Source organism: Crocodylus porosus, unplaced genomic scaffold (genome assembly GCF_001723895.1).
Source record: "Crocodylus porosus isolate Cpor-Errol unplaced genomic scaffold, CroPor_comp1, whole genome shotgun sequence".
Lineage (NCBI taxonomy): Eukaryota > Metazoa > Chordata > Crocodylia > Crocodylidae > Crocodylus > Crocodylus porosus.
The window spans coordinates 71,662,094-71,675,627 of NW_017728947.1; the positions used below are offsets into that span (position 1 = coordinate 71,662,094).

Sequence of the window (13,534 nt, forward strand, 5' to 3'; positions counted from 1 at the left end):
TGTGAATAGCCCTTGGCAGCTACACAATCCCCACCTGCAAAAACCATAAGTGAAGTATATTATGCGCTAGCACCCAGCACCACTTTCTGTGCAATGCACTGAAGAGCGCATTACCAGAGGTTGATGTTATAACAAAAGAATTCTGGCATCCAGTGCCAACGTTTTACAAGGCTATTTTTTCTATGTGATACATTTAGTTTGCACAGCTTAAAGTTTAATAATTCTTCATGCTTCTAGCCCCACCATCAATCTGGAACTAAAGAGGCTGCAGGATGGCCTGAAAGACCCATGAACAGGTTGTACCGTTTCTTCTATACTGCTGTAATTTAAATAGCAGCTTTTTGTGCAATAAAGATGCTTCAGAAATATCTGAGGGCAAACAATCAATGCTAGCAGAGTTCACAGAAAGAGTCACAGGTGACTTTACAGCTGTTCACTGACCTGAACAGTCATTTCTGAGCTTCAGAAACTAGTTCTTAATCAGGATTGCACTGTGCTGAAGATCTGAGGATCCGCACGGGCTACAAAACTTCTGAACACGGAGGGCTATGTTTCTGAAGTTGCATGCCAAACTTGCACTAGTTCTTCAGTGCAAAGGTACAAGAATAAAACTTATTCTCACTGCTACAAAGCAGGTGGAGATCAGCATGGAAGGTTGTAATACCAGACACATTAATCAGTGGGAAGTCAGCCTGGCATCAAACACAGTTGGGGCCATGATCATTAATGTGTACAAAACCATTAACCATGCTCTCCTACAGAGGGGTCATGACTTTAGATAAGTTGCAGGAAACGACAGAAAGCAATGGGTTTCCCAAACCAGGAGGAAAAAATAGAAAGGATGTATATTCCAAATCGTGTCTCACTCCCAGATTGTGCATTACCAGGGGATACCTTTTCTCCAGTTATGCAGACACTGAGATCACAGAGTAGCCAAGACATTAATGCTGGCTGATGAGGGAAAGTACATGACCTTTGTACATTCAGGAACACAAGCCTGTCCCAGAAGCTTCAAGCAGGGACAATCTACCCCATATATCACATTCCTATTGCCACAGTTGAAATGTCAATAACTCTTTTTGGGGACACAGTATATTCACTGCTCCCCTGGCTCAAAGGCATATACAGGCAATCTGGAAGAGGTGATGCTACACCGATGTAGAATGACTGTCAAATGTGCTTTTGGACATTAGAAAAGCTGCCAGGAATAGCAAGCCAAACTTCCCCATTACTGTTGCTGACTGCTGTAAGCTGCTTACTATCTGGTAAGCAAAAGGGGCAGCCTTGTCAACAGGATAGTAGGTAGAGGTGGATAGATTGCTGAATTCAAACAGCTAGATGATACAAGGGAATTATTTATAGCTCACTGTTCAGCTGAGTAAAGGTTTAAGAAAATATTACAGTGATGTGTCCAGAAGAATGACCACACTTTTTTTTTTAAAAGGCAGTTTTGCCTTTTTAAAAGGCTAAGCGGGGTGGTCATTTAGTGCCTCCATTTTATTGGCTATTAGTTTTGAACAGAGAAAGAAATTTAACAATTAATTAAAGATTTTATTTGTGCAATGAGCAAGATTCTTTCAGTGTTTTCATTCAGTGCAAACAAATCAAACATCATGCAAAAACATTTCAGCAGACCATATATGATAGTAAAACCCATTTAAGTGGCATTTAAATACTGAGAACAGTAAAACTTAGTAGTGCATGGCTTAAAGACTACTGTAGTAAACATGCAGTTCTCAGGGAGAGGACTCCAAGTTTGCCTACAGTTCTTGCAGTTCTATCTTGGAAGTACGTTTGAGGATGGTGGTACTGCCCTCCCTGGGTTGGACAGGGTGTTCAGTTCCTTGCAAATAGTATTTCCATAGGACGAAGTGGATGGGCCACAGGGCATGGGGTTCCACAACTTTTTGTAGGATGTCAAGGATGATCCAGCTGCAGATGCTGATTTAAAGAGACAGAGAAGTTATTAGACTTACAGTGCTAACACAAAGAAAAAAAAAAGATGACCAAAAACTCTATGCATTTTTTTTCCTATAAAAGTTCTAAATGAGCAGATTAGAAAAAGTCACACTACTTCCTGGGTGCTGGAACTTAGTTGCAAAATATCGTAAAATCAATTGGCACTTATACATGAGTTGATGCACTGTAATTACAGCACTTTGAAGCAGGCTTGATTAATTGAATCTGCTGGAGCGTGGTAATTATTGCACTCCAGAATGTCATGTACCAGTGTTCTCATGCTTAAAAATGGAGTAGGGGCATTTTAACTAAAGCTCCTTACCCCTCCCCCCTGCTCCTAGACCAATGAGATGGGAAATGAGGAGTGGGAGTTGAGTAGCTGTTTCTGAGGGAGTGTGTTGGAACTGATCAATGGGCCAGAAAAACAAATAAAACACACAAAGAATCATTTTGGTAGTTGTGGTTTCAGCAGAGGGTTAGTGATGATAAGGATGGTACTGCAATGGAAATTGTTAAAAAAGGCGTACAAAGGTATCCTGTTGAAGGAAAGAAAGTAGCTTTACCTAGTATTCTCAAGGAATAGGATTAGATTTCCTGCTACAACAATTTCCAGACTGCCCCACAGGCACACAGAAAGGGACCTTTGTTGACCTGCACACAGATGGACTTCACAAGGATTTACAAGCAAGCCATACCACCTAGCTGCTCCTGCCAGAAGCAATGTTGGACTCTGAAGCTCAGGATACCCCATCCCTATGTCTCTCACCTACCTCAACATGGCATGAGTCAATTATTATTTGGGACTCGGGTACTCATTGCTTTATATTTTGTTTGCAAACCCACCTTTTCAGAAAAGGCTTGGCCTAATGTGCTATCTGCAGCTGAACTTGCGCAGGGAAACTTTTCCGCTACAGTGCTGCTGACCTGGGTGTCTAGGTTTTTGGGGGTTTTTTTTTACAATAAACAGTAGTTTTTTTCCAAATCAAATTTTAAGTCTCTGATTTGGTAACTGTACTTTCTAGCAATGGGTTTCAATATCTAAATTTGACTGATGGAAACAATTATGCAAGTCTACCAAATAAAATGGCCTTGCAGTAATGTATTACTTTGTCCTTGTTCATGAGAAAAGGCACTACTTCAAAATAGAGGGAGAAGGGATGTGCATAGTCAGACAGGAAAAGCAAGCATTTGGGGAAAGCAGGGGTGGGGTTTACTGAACTTACCAAGGCTCCTGGCCCTTTCCTCACTGCTTTCTTCTGAGTCATTTAGGACCAGCGCTGGCCCAGTTGAGTTTGAAATAGCAGCTGATTGTTTAAAATAGGGTGGCATCTGTCTCAGCATTTCTCTTCTCAGTGTTTTTATCTTCTTTGTGCACCTCAATTTCCTTGTTCAGGCTCTTGCAGGGAATCCCTAAAATGGTGTGAAGCTTCTGACACAAGGGACAACTTGCTGGAGAGTGCCTCCTGACTTTTTGCTCTGTGGCCTTGCCCTACAGTAGCCCTGCAAGAAATCTTCTGCTTGGTGCTACTTGCAGCCCCTCTTTACCCCAAAACACACACACAGATGCTTTGAATAGCATCCACTCTTCAATCTCTTTGTACACATTTCCATTTCTAAAGTTTCCCTATGGCTGTGCTTACACCGTCCCTTTGATCCACAGTCTAAAGGAGCCAGTATCTTGCGCCTGCTCCAGAAAGAAGCATGCAATTCTGGTCCAACTTTCTCTATAGAAAGCTATGTCTGTCCATTTGCACATTGGGATGAGCAGAAAAAGATTTCCCAAACAAAGTGAGACTTTTAAAGGAAAAGGTTAGGCTTCAGGATCAGCTCAACTTAAGAGTTCAAATGAAAGTGATAGTGTCCATACTGATGTTATGCCAGTTGTCTTGTAGCAAGTGAGGGCTTGTCACTTGGGATTATGTAGTTATTCTGCCGACACAAACCTCAAATTATCATTTTATAGCAAATTATGTGGATGAATGCAAACCCACACAGACAAAAGCTGAAACAGTACAGACCTAAATTTTTCAAAGGTGAGTTAAGTCATGGTAACTATCCCAATCCAATGTTATAACACCTGTTAAAACTCTAGCAAAAAGGGAGGCATGGCAAGCTTAGCTTATGTTAAACCTTTGTTTCAGGGATGCACAGGTTTTAAGTGATACAATCACTTTATCTTAACTTGTCTTGGTTTGAAGTTTTACAAAATATTGTGGAATACAATACTGAAAAGATCTACACAAGTACATCGCTGTCACCCAAAGACCAACACAGCTCAGTTCTTTTGGCCCCATAAAACTCTTTTTTTCCCTTAATGTAAATTAAAAATTAATAATGCATGCTGCATTAAAAGCTTAAAATGAAAAAAAATAAACAATTAAGTGTTAGTTTAAATAAAAAACCAATTAATATAAACATCTAAACTTGAATTAAAAGGACAGATTGTGTTTCATGAATAGAAGTTAACTGAATAAAATTTAAGTCTACTATAGATAGGTACCACAGTTATGAAGAGTAAGAAAAATTTTGTCTTTGAATACAGTTCCCTTGGGCAGCATCACTCAAAAGAAAAGTTAAATGATTATACTGATGCATTACTACAGAGTATATAATGGTTTTAATAATGCTGAAATACCACTTACCAAGTACAGGGTTATACAAGCTGGTCTCCTTACAGATGTTTGGGAAAATATAAGGCAAATAGTATTTCTTAAAATTTGAAAACAAAAATGAAAATCCCTTTTCTTGGTTTTCCTTGTTCTTCCATTCTAAACTCTTAACCTTTTAAAGAAGGAAAAAAGTATGTTAAAACTGATTTGGAGATTAACACGTTATATATATTTCAGTAATAATTTCTAAGTGCATCAAACTTCAGAATTTTTCTGTTCTTTATACTAGAAGAATTTACTATAAAAACTAAAGAAATTTTAGTTTTTATAAATTAATTTTTTAAATATATTTTCCAGTTATTCTTAAATGGAGAACAAAATTAAGTTTTATTATTTATTTCATGAAATGGATAATATTCAAATTAGACTGTATGCATCACGTTAATTCTGGAAATGTCTCAACCAGCCAATTTTATGGGCGATTAGAAATGACATACAGAGAGGAAAAACTTTAAGGCTTTGCTTCATCAAGATACTTATTTAGATACTAAAAAAGGTCGCATTTCTTTTGTCTGCCAACAGAACATACCTGGATTACCATGTATTTTAAAAGTGCTTCTAGAAAGTAGCTTGTAAGATCTTCTTGTCCTTTGTCTCCAGATTGTGGAGGGACAAGTGGAGTAATTTCCTCTATAGTAACTTGAGCTATTCAAAAGTAAAAAAGATAATTACATTTCATCAATAAATATGATGCTTCCTAAAGCAAATTTTGTTTGCAATGATTATTAAAATGATTCTTAAAAAGAGGGGGTAGGGACGGACAATAATGAAAAACTCTTCTTACAGGACAATTTAAAAGGAAATAAGTTTGGTCCATAAACCTGCTCAAAACTATATATTCTCTTTCATACTTTTTACATTTTCATGTGAAGTACATGCAAAACTATAACCACAGCTAACTGTGCCCAGCCCCCTGCAAGAAGAGCCTCATGCAGCACCGGCTCCGGCTCCGGCTCCACCCCGCACCACACAGATCCGGGGGCACCACCCCCCCAGGGTGCAAGCAGCAATGGGAGCCCCCTCACCCCACAAGCCGTGCATCCGTCCCATGTTCCACCCGCCACCCCCTCCCCCGCTTTGCAGTGCCTGCCCCTGTCCTCTCCCTCACCATAGGGAGTTAATCTGCACCCCCCTCCCCCCACTCCTTTCACCATAAGGAATTTACCAGCTGATGGCAGCTGTATTGTATATTGGATTGGTATTGACCAATATACCTCCTTAAATATCAGCCCCAAAAATCTCTGTTGGTGCACCCATACCTACAGCACAGCCTCAAAACCTTCCATTCTAATCCCAAGGAACAGAGAAGTAGAAGCAAAGAATAGTGCATCTCCCCCCACCCCCCTGAATGGCAGAGCCCTCTCTTTGGGGCAGGTGCTGGAGCCATGTAGCCAAGCCTTGAACTGAGTCAGTCTGGCTTCTCATAGGGTAGTGATTCTCAACCAAGGTACAGCAACAATGTGGAGTACCCCAAGAGCTGTGTGCACAGGGGCAAGAGGCACCTGGCTGAAGCTTTCTGCCGACTCAGAATGGTGCAGCAGGGGGAGGACCAGAGGAAAGGGGAGCTGAGCAGCCCCACTGGATGCTGGCCTGCATGCTGGCCAGGGCCGGGCTAGGAGGCATGGGTGGGAATGCAGCACTGGCTGCCCTGTGTACAGCTCATCCCCATGTGAAGCTTCATGGACTGCACCACCTGGGCGAGCCCTGCTGCATATGCCCCCCCTCCACAACCCTGGCCAGCTCCTGGGACCAAGTACCCAGGCAGCACCCTTCCCCACCTCTGCTCCCTCCCACACATCCCCACAGGGCAGGGGCGGGCAGGCAGAGGACTGCAGCTCTGCCCCAGGCCCTGGGCCTGTGCAGTCACCACCCCTTGTCCCTGCCCCATGATTCCAGCCTCACCTGCCCATCCTGCTCCCAAGCACCTCTTCCCACCCACCCACAGCCCCTTCCCACAGAGAATTTTGGTGATGTATTGTGGTAGGGAGGAAAGGAGGGGAGTGCTGATGTAGCCTGTGACAACTTGCCAAAACTGTGTGTGGCTCCTGGGCCCAAATTTTTGCCCACCCTTGACCCATAGGAATAGGAATATATAAAGAACTGAGTAATATTACTAAATTACTTACTTTCTTGAACATTAAGTGGAGGGTTAATGAGATTGTCTAGTGTTCGAGGCCCATATTCAGATTGTGGTGATGAAAACCCAGGAATTAAGCAGGAAAACATCCACAACTGTTCTTTACTACAATTATTCTGAAGTGCTTGCAACCACAAAAGGAAAAGACGCACACCTTCTCGACGTATCTTAAAGGGAGAAAAACTTTTTTTAACTAGGTAAAGTTTTCATACTAAGCATATGCAGTAATAAATGAATCAGCTGGCATATGTTCTGATAGCCTCCTGGCTTTTATGACTGTATTATGCATCAACAGACTATTGGAAAAATAGATCTTTTACATGTACCAGATACTCTAAGAACTACATTTGAGAAGCCTCTCCTTTGTCAGATAAACCCTTGTTTGGATGGTTAAATAGCATCTATATTCTCCTCTAGGCAAATCACCTGGGAAATGTACTGAGAATCACTTATCCAATAATTCCCCTATATTTAAAACAAGGCATGCATGCATTTAAGAACTAAGATACCAGCATACAGATAGAGACATAGGCAGTGAGACTTTCTTGAACTTCCCCATTTCTGAGATTAATAAAAAACTCTTTTGGCCTAGAAACCTCCATTGAATCTACAAAACTCCAAAAAAGGCCATTGCTAGACTGCAATTTCTTCTTATAAGATTTGCAGTTGTCATCGGGAGGAGGTGTCAGACCCTACATTTGAGCAGAATATGTTTTTTGTGGGAAGAATGAAACAGATTAATTACTATTTGTGGTCTTGTTTGTTTGTTGTTTTACATTTAAAGAAATAAGAGCAAAATAGATCTTTCTAGTAACAGAACAATTTAAATACTACTAATAAGTTAAAGTCTGTCCCTAAGTGTATTTGCAGTATTTGCACAAAGAATAAAGGACAAAGTCAAAGAATTCCCGTTTTACTGTCCATTGCATCTTTTTAAACTATGTTCTAATTGTATATAAACTGGTGGAATGGATAATCTTATTGTATGCAATAATAAAAACATAAACTATATAAATGTTATCTTAAGCATAACACTGGTTTTTCCTCAAATCACTGCTTAGGACTCATTTTATACAAGTGAGCAGAAGATAAATAAAACAACTTAGTCTCACTGTTTTTGTTTCAATACTTATTCCAAGAACCCTCACACACATACCTTCCCCCCACCACAGCAGTCCCCCTTTAAAGTGCAAAGTTCAAAACATGTATTTTTGTATACCTTTAAGGAGTTCCCAGTATGAAGGAGCTTCTTTAAAATCAAACCTGAAAAGAAAATACATGCAACTGTTCTTTGATCTGTATTTAACTTAACATGTCAGAGTTCTCGGTCAGACTTGATACCACCTTTTGAACAAGTCCTTGGCAACCTCTAACTTACTCTTGGTGACCTTGCAATCCCCTGGCAATCAACTCAATGCCAGAAGAAAAAGAAAAATCACCTTTTATACCTTCCTCATAAATCAGTAATATAAATCAAGTGGAAATGGCAATGCTTCTAAAGTCATTAATTCTTTTGCTAATAAAGCACGTAGTTTGTACAATACTGTTTATGATCCAATACTTTTAGATAATTTAAAAAAATATTAGTGCTCAGGGAAAGGGTCTCCTTAGTTTAGCCCATGTAAATGATGAATAATTATTATCCACTGTAAATAGTACCAATCAAATAAAACTGTCAAATTAAAATTAAGTCAACCAGTGATACTTTTACATATAAAATAGTTTTATAAACTATGATTTCCATAAATATGTTTTCCTTTCTGGATAAAATCTTACCAATACTATGAAACTGCCACCTCTGGTGAATCCTTTCTGGAAGAAGTTGTAAAATTTTCTACAGAAACAAAATACAATAAACTAGGTTAATAAATGTCACATAATAAAAGCATCAAACATTAAGACAAATTAACTTGCATGCAATCTTCTTTGATAATACAACTGCTGAATAGCATTTAAAAGTGATGTGCAAATGTGCAAGAGGGGGGCTGACTTCTTTTCTTTTTGTTTATTCACAATTTCAGAAGGCATCATGGTGTTATGCTTTCATGCTCCTCTCTTCCTTGTTTTCCTTATTGGGAATTTCTGCTTCTGCTGAAAGACTATGCAGAATTATCTGCAAACTCTCAGTCAGTGACATCTCTGATACAAAGTTAATGAAACCTGACAGGAAAGGCCAAGTAATTTTATGAATTACTTAACTTCAGTGCAACATTGTAAAAATAGCTTGTATTTTATCTGAGATTTAGAACTCTATTTTTCAATTAAGGGCTGAGAGAACTCGCAAAATTCATTTCTGGTCTGACAAAAGAGTCTTCATGAACAGAGAAGAAAAAAATGCTAACTTTTTAGGGACTGACCTACATACAGGAAAATCAGAAATTGAATTAATTTCTGAATCAGTGCAAGCTGCTTGAATGGAAGTTTTTTTGAAGGGATACACACAGTTACTGAATGTTAACTGCAAACTTCACTTCTGTAGGAGTTTTGGCCAGCAATTAAAAACATTCTTTGACTCCTCAGCAGGTAAAGAAGGTTCTTGCCAGAAGACATGCTATTTCATTGTAAAAAGTGCAAGATTAACTCATCTTGCATATTCTGGAATTTTACTCTACATTCTGTTTTCATATAGATGCACATCAAGTGAATTAGATTCAGGCAAAAGAAGTGAATACATGTAAATTTGAAATATTTTAGGTGCTAATGGAAGTCATTCTTATGATGGTTATATCACTATTGTTTACATAAGAGTTATAAAAATATATAAAAAGGTTCGAATCATCTTACCTCAAAAATAAAAAGAATACCATCTAGTTCTTCCCTCTGGGATTTGTGACCTAAAAAGAATTCACAAAAAATAATTTAAGGACAAATTCTAAAGACATAAAATGTCCACACTGCCAGCCACTGGAAATAGATTTCTCATTCTTGCCATTGCAAAAAGTTTGATTAAAAACAAAATCATAACCTAATTCTTCTGAAATAATATTTATGATATAGAGAAGTGGTATTCAAAATCCCACCCCCCTCCACTTCGAGGTAGATGGAGAGTGCCCAATTTGTCCACAGGCAGATCTGACTGGTAGTCCCGATCCAGTGCTTACGGAGGGTGCAGTGGGCACCATCTGGCCATGTGGAGGGGGAAAGGGGTGCAGCCCAGCCCCAATCCAGCTCACACGGGAAAGGGGAAATAGCCTGGTGCCAACCCAGCGTGGAGAAAGGGGGTGTTGCCAACTTGGCCCTGCGGGGGGGAAGGTGGCATGGCCTAACCCCACAGGGCTAAGGGGTGTAGCCCAGCCTCAACCCAGCACTTCTCCAGGTACAGAGGAAGTGGCCATGGCCTGGCCCTGCCAGGGGAATGGGGCACAGCCCAGCTCTAACCAGCCATGTGGGGCTTGGGGTTTGGGACTTTGATGGGGTATATTAATGGACACTGCTCCCCTGCCACCAAATTTTCTGACCCAAGGGCTAGTTTCTTTATGTTAGAAACTAACATAAAAACATTTGTAGTTTTAATTCATAAGTTTCCCTCTTGCAGATTATTATAGCAATCTCTAAAATGGAGGTATTATAAAAGGAAAAATCGAGAATTTAAATAGAATATGTAAAGGCAATACATTTTTAGACCCATCCCACTCTTCATCTTAAATTATAGCACACTTGCAAAATGTATGTGTCAGGAATTCTTGAATTAAAAAAAAACAACAACCAAAGAACAGCCAGCTTTACAATCTGCAGATCCTCACCTTGTAAAATAGCTATTACAAAACAGAAATCAGCAAGGCCATACAATACACAGACTTTGTCCTCCCACCTCTCTGAATAGCAGTCACTTTCCTCTTCCTGGATCAAGAAGGGTGCAACTGCTACTTATGTGTTGAATTGCTCCACCCTTATGAAGGGCCCCAAACAACTAACTGCAGCATTTATGTTCAAGGGCCTGTCTGCTTGAAAGTGTTAACAAGCACGATTGCCAGAAATCTGTATGTTTTACAGATTTCAAATATCAAATTTGAAATTATTACCTTTTTGTTTGAGACCTACTTCAATAGTCACGAAATTTTCAAAGAACACGTAGTATATATGTGAAAAGTGGAGGTCAAAAAACTGTTTGAGGTCAATCGAATCTGCATTCTCTGCAAGATAAACAGAAGATTATTTTCATTTCTCAGAATTATTTAGTCATATCATTAAAATGATTATTTTAATATAGAAATTGAAGATCTTGTATCATTTCCATGAACAAAGCTGAGTATCGTTCAAGTACTCAACATTTATTTAGTCAGGGCAAAAAAAATTGACAAAATTTCTGATTCTTCCCTCTAACTCCCCTCAATACGTTTATTAAAAATTGCCCATTCTATCCCCCCTCCCTCATTACTTATATTACGGTAGTGCCCTGAGCCCCAGCCATCACTGGCGATGTATAGGGGGTGCATGCAGATACATGTGCAGCCCCTGAGTGTGGCGGTACACCCCCTGTGAAAAGGTGCCACCAGCCTGCAGGCAGTCACCACTCACCAACCTCCACTGGTGGTGTTTGCAGGTGGTCCATGACTGCTGCTGCTGCTGGCAGCGTCTGCAGATGATTGCTAACTGACGGTCAGCGCTCGCCACCGCCTCCCACTGCCACAGCTGCCTGCAGGAGCTCCCCACTTGCCACCGCCACGCTCCCACTGCCAACAGCAGCCCCACCGTCTGTGGGAGCTCGCTGTGCCCCCCCAGCCTCTGAAGGCATGTGGTGTTCATGCCAGTTGTGTGTTGTTATCAATTCTATCTTAAGTATTCGTATGGTATGACTGTCCCTTGCCTAGTCACTCATCAAGTCTTTTCTCTTTTTAAAAGACAGAGAAAGGGAAAGATAGTGAGGCTGTTTATACGGCTTGTACGTGTAAATGAACAATCTTTCACTGTTTAACACCTGGCCCTCCTTGATTAAATGTTTGCCTCTGACCATAATTTCCTAATTAAGAGTCCTTCTCAACCTCACACATTATGTTCTATTTCTTTTGTTTAAAGAAAGTTACAACATAAATCTTTACTTGCATCCATGAACTATGCAAGTCCTGATAAACTGGTAAATAATAACTGTTGCTACTTGTCCAACAGGATGGCGCAAAGCATGGCCAATGCTTAATAATATTTCTATCCGGACAGGATCTGTGTAGGCAGCCATTGATTCTCTGGATTGTGGTGTACATATAAGAGGCCTGATGAATCTGTTTCTAACAAGCCCAAATCAAGAGAAACACAGCTAGTTACAAATGTCACAGATCCACGTGTTGTCTGAGTTGAAGTCCAAGTTTACAGCATGCTGCTTTCTTTCTTGCTTTGCTTCCATGCTCTGGATCAAAGCCACTTCACGTTGATCTGCATCTGGTGCCAGATGTTCTCTTCAGACTGGATGGGATTCTGTGCACCCCTCCCAGCTTTCTACACTGATATTGAATGACTGCAAGTCATTTTTGCACACATCATGGTACTGCCATAGAGGGTGACCACGCTTTCTAGATAGGTCTCAAATCTTGCTATACAAAACATTCTTGGGGATACAGTGTCCTCCCTTTCCTCCCCACCCAACATGGCTGGTCCATCACAACCACCTTTACTAGATAGTGGTTTCTAAGTGTGTCAGTCCTGAGCACTCCAGTACCACAAAAATTTGGTATTCTGTCTTCCTACTTTTATTTTCAGGATCGTATGCAGGCACCTCATGTGGAAGCTGTTCAGTCTCTTGATATGCCTAGCATATGTAGTCCATGTTTCTAAGCCATAAAGCAGGGAAGATAGCACACAAGTCTCATAGATTTGCATCTTCACCTTAGCTGATAGTTTGTTGTTATTCCATGCACGTTTCTGGAATAGCCCAGAATGCTTAGCTGCTTTTCTAATTCTGTTAGGCAGTTCAGTCTGAAGATCAGGACTCCACAGAACTAAATAGCCAAAACTGTCAATGACACCAAGAGTTTTATCCTCAGAGTGATGTCTGGGTATAGGCTCTCCCAGCATGACTCAAAAATCTGTCTAAGAGATTTTGAAGGAAAGATTCACTGTGGGCAACAAAGGCTGTATCATCCACAAATAGGAAGTATTTCAGTATCAGGTCTTTCACCTTGGTTTTTGATTTAAACTGTGCGATGCTGAACAGGCTTCCATCTAGTCCAGTTTGAAGAGAAAAGCCAGTATTGACGTCCTTGAATGCACGAAGAAGCAGGAATGAAAAGCAGATGTTAAAAAGCATGGGGGCTAAGACACACCCTGTTTCACCCCACTGTTGATGTCAAAGGCATTTGATTCTTTGTTTTCATACATTGCAGTTGCCTCCATACCTTGATGTAATAAGCAAATGATGTACAACAGTTTGGGGGGGGGGGAATAACCCAGTTTCTTTAGAACAGTAAAAAGGGTCTGTCTGTTGACTGCACCAAAAATATTCATCAGATGGATGAAGGCTATATACAGTGATATTAACCTTACTTTACACTTTTCTTGCAGTTGCTTGACCAGAAATACCATACCAATGGTGGAGCAACCCAAGCAAAAACTGCACTGACTTTCAGGATAGGTTTTAGTCTTTACATAAAAGAACCTGAGGAGCATGATGCAAGTGCCAATTTTCCTGACAATGTTCAATAGGGAGATACTGCTATAGTTGTCAGTCACTGATCTCCTTTGTTTCTGTATGATTGTACAAACCGAGCATCTCTAAAATCTTGCAGTATCACTTCCTCTTTCCAATGCAGCAGTGCCTATGTTATTGTTAAACTGCAAC

General features: G+C 40.3%; 1 protein-coding gene across 5 annotated transcripts in view; it reads right to left on the reverse strand.

The window, feature by feature from the left end:
- RALGAPA1 (Ral GTPase activating protein catalytic alpha subunit 1) overlaps window positions 1–13,534 on the reverse strand; it is a 205,992-nt gene that overhangs the window by 179,165 nt on the left and 13,293 nt on the right. For all 5 annotated transcript variants that reach the window (XM_019551375.1, XM_019551376.1, XM_019551378.1 and 2 more), the window contains exons 2-8: window positions 10,788–10,898; window positions 9,550–9,599; window positions 8,542–8,599; window positions 7,985–8,028; window positions 6,755–6,932; window positions 5,158–5,273; window positions 4,602–4,740 (exon numbers count right to left, since the gene is read on the reverse strand). In XM_019551375.1, coding sequence (XP_019406920.1) covers window positions 4,602–4,740; window positions 5,158–5,273; window positions 6,755–6,932; window positions 7,985–8,028; window positions 8,542–8,599; window positions 9,550–9,599; window positions 10,788–10,898 — 696 coding nt within the window. The remainder of the gene's footprint in view (window positions 1–4,601; window positions 4,741–5,157; window positions 5,274–6,754; window positions 6,933–7,984; window positions 8,029–8,541; window positions 8,600–9,549; window positions 9,600–10,787; window positions 10,899–13,534) is intronic.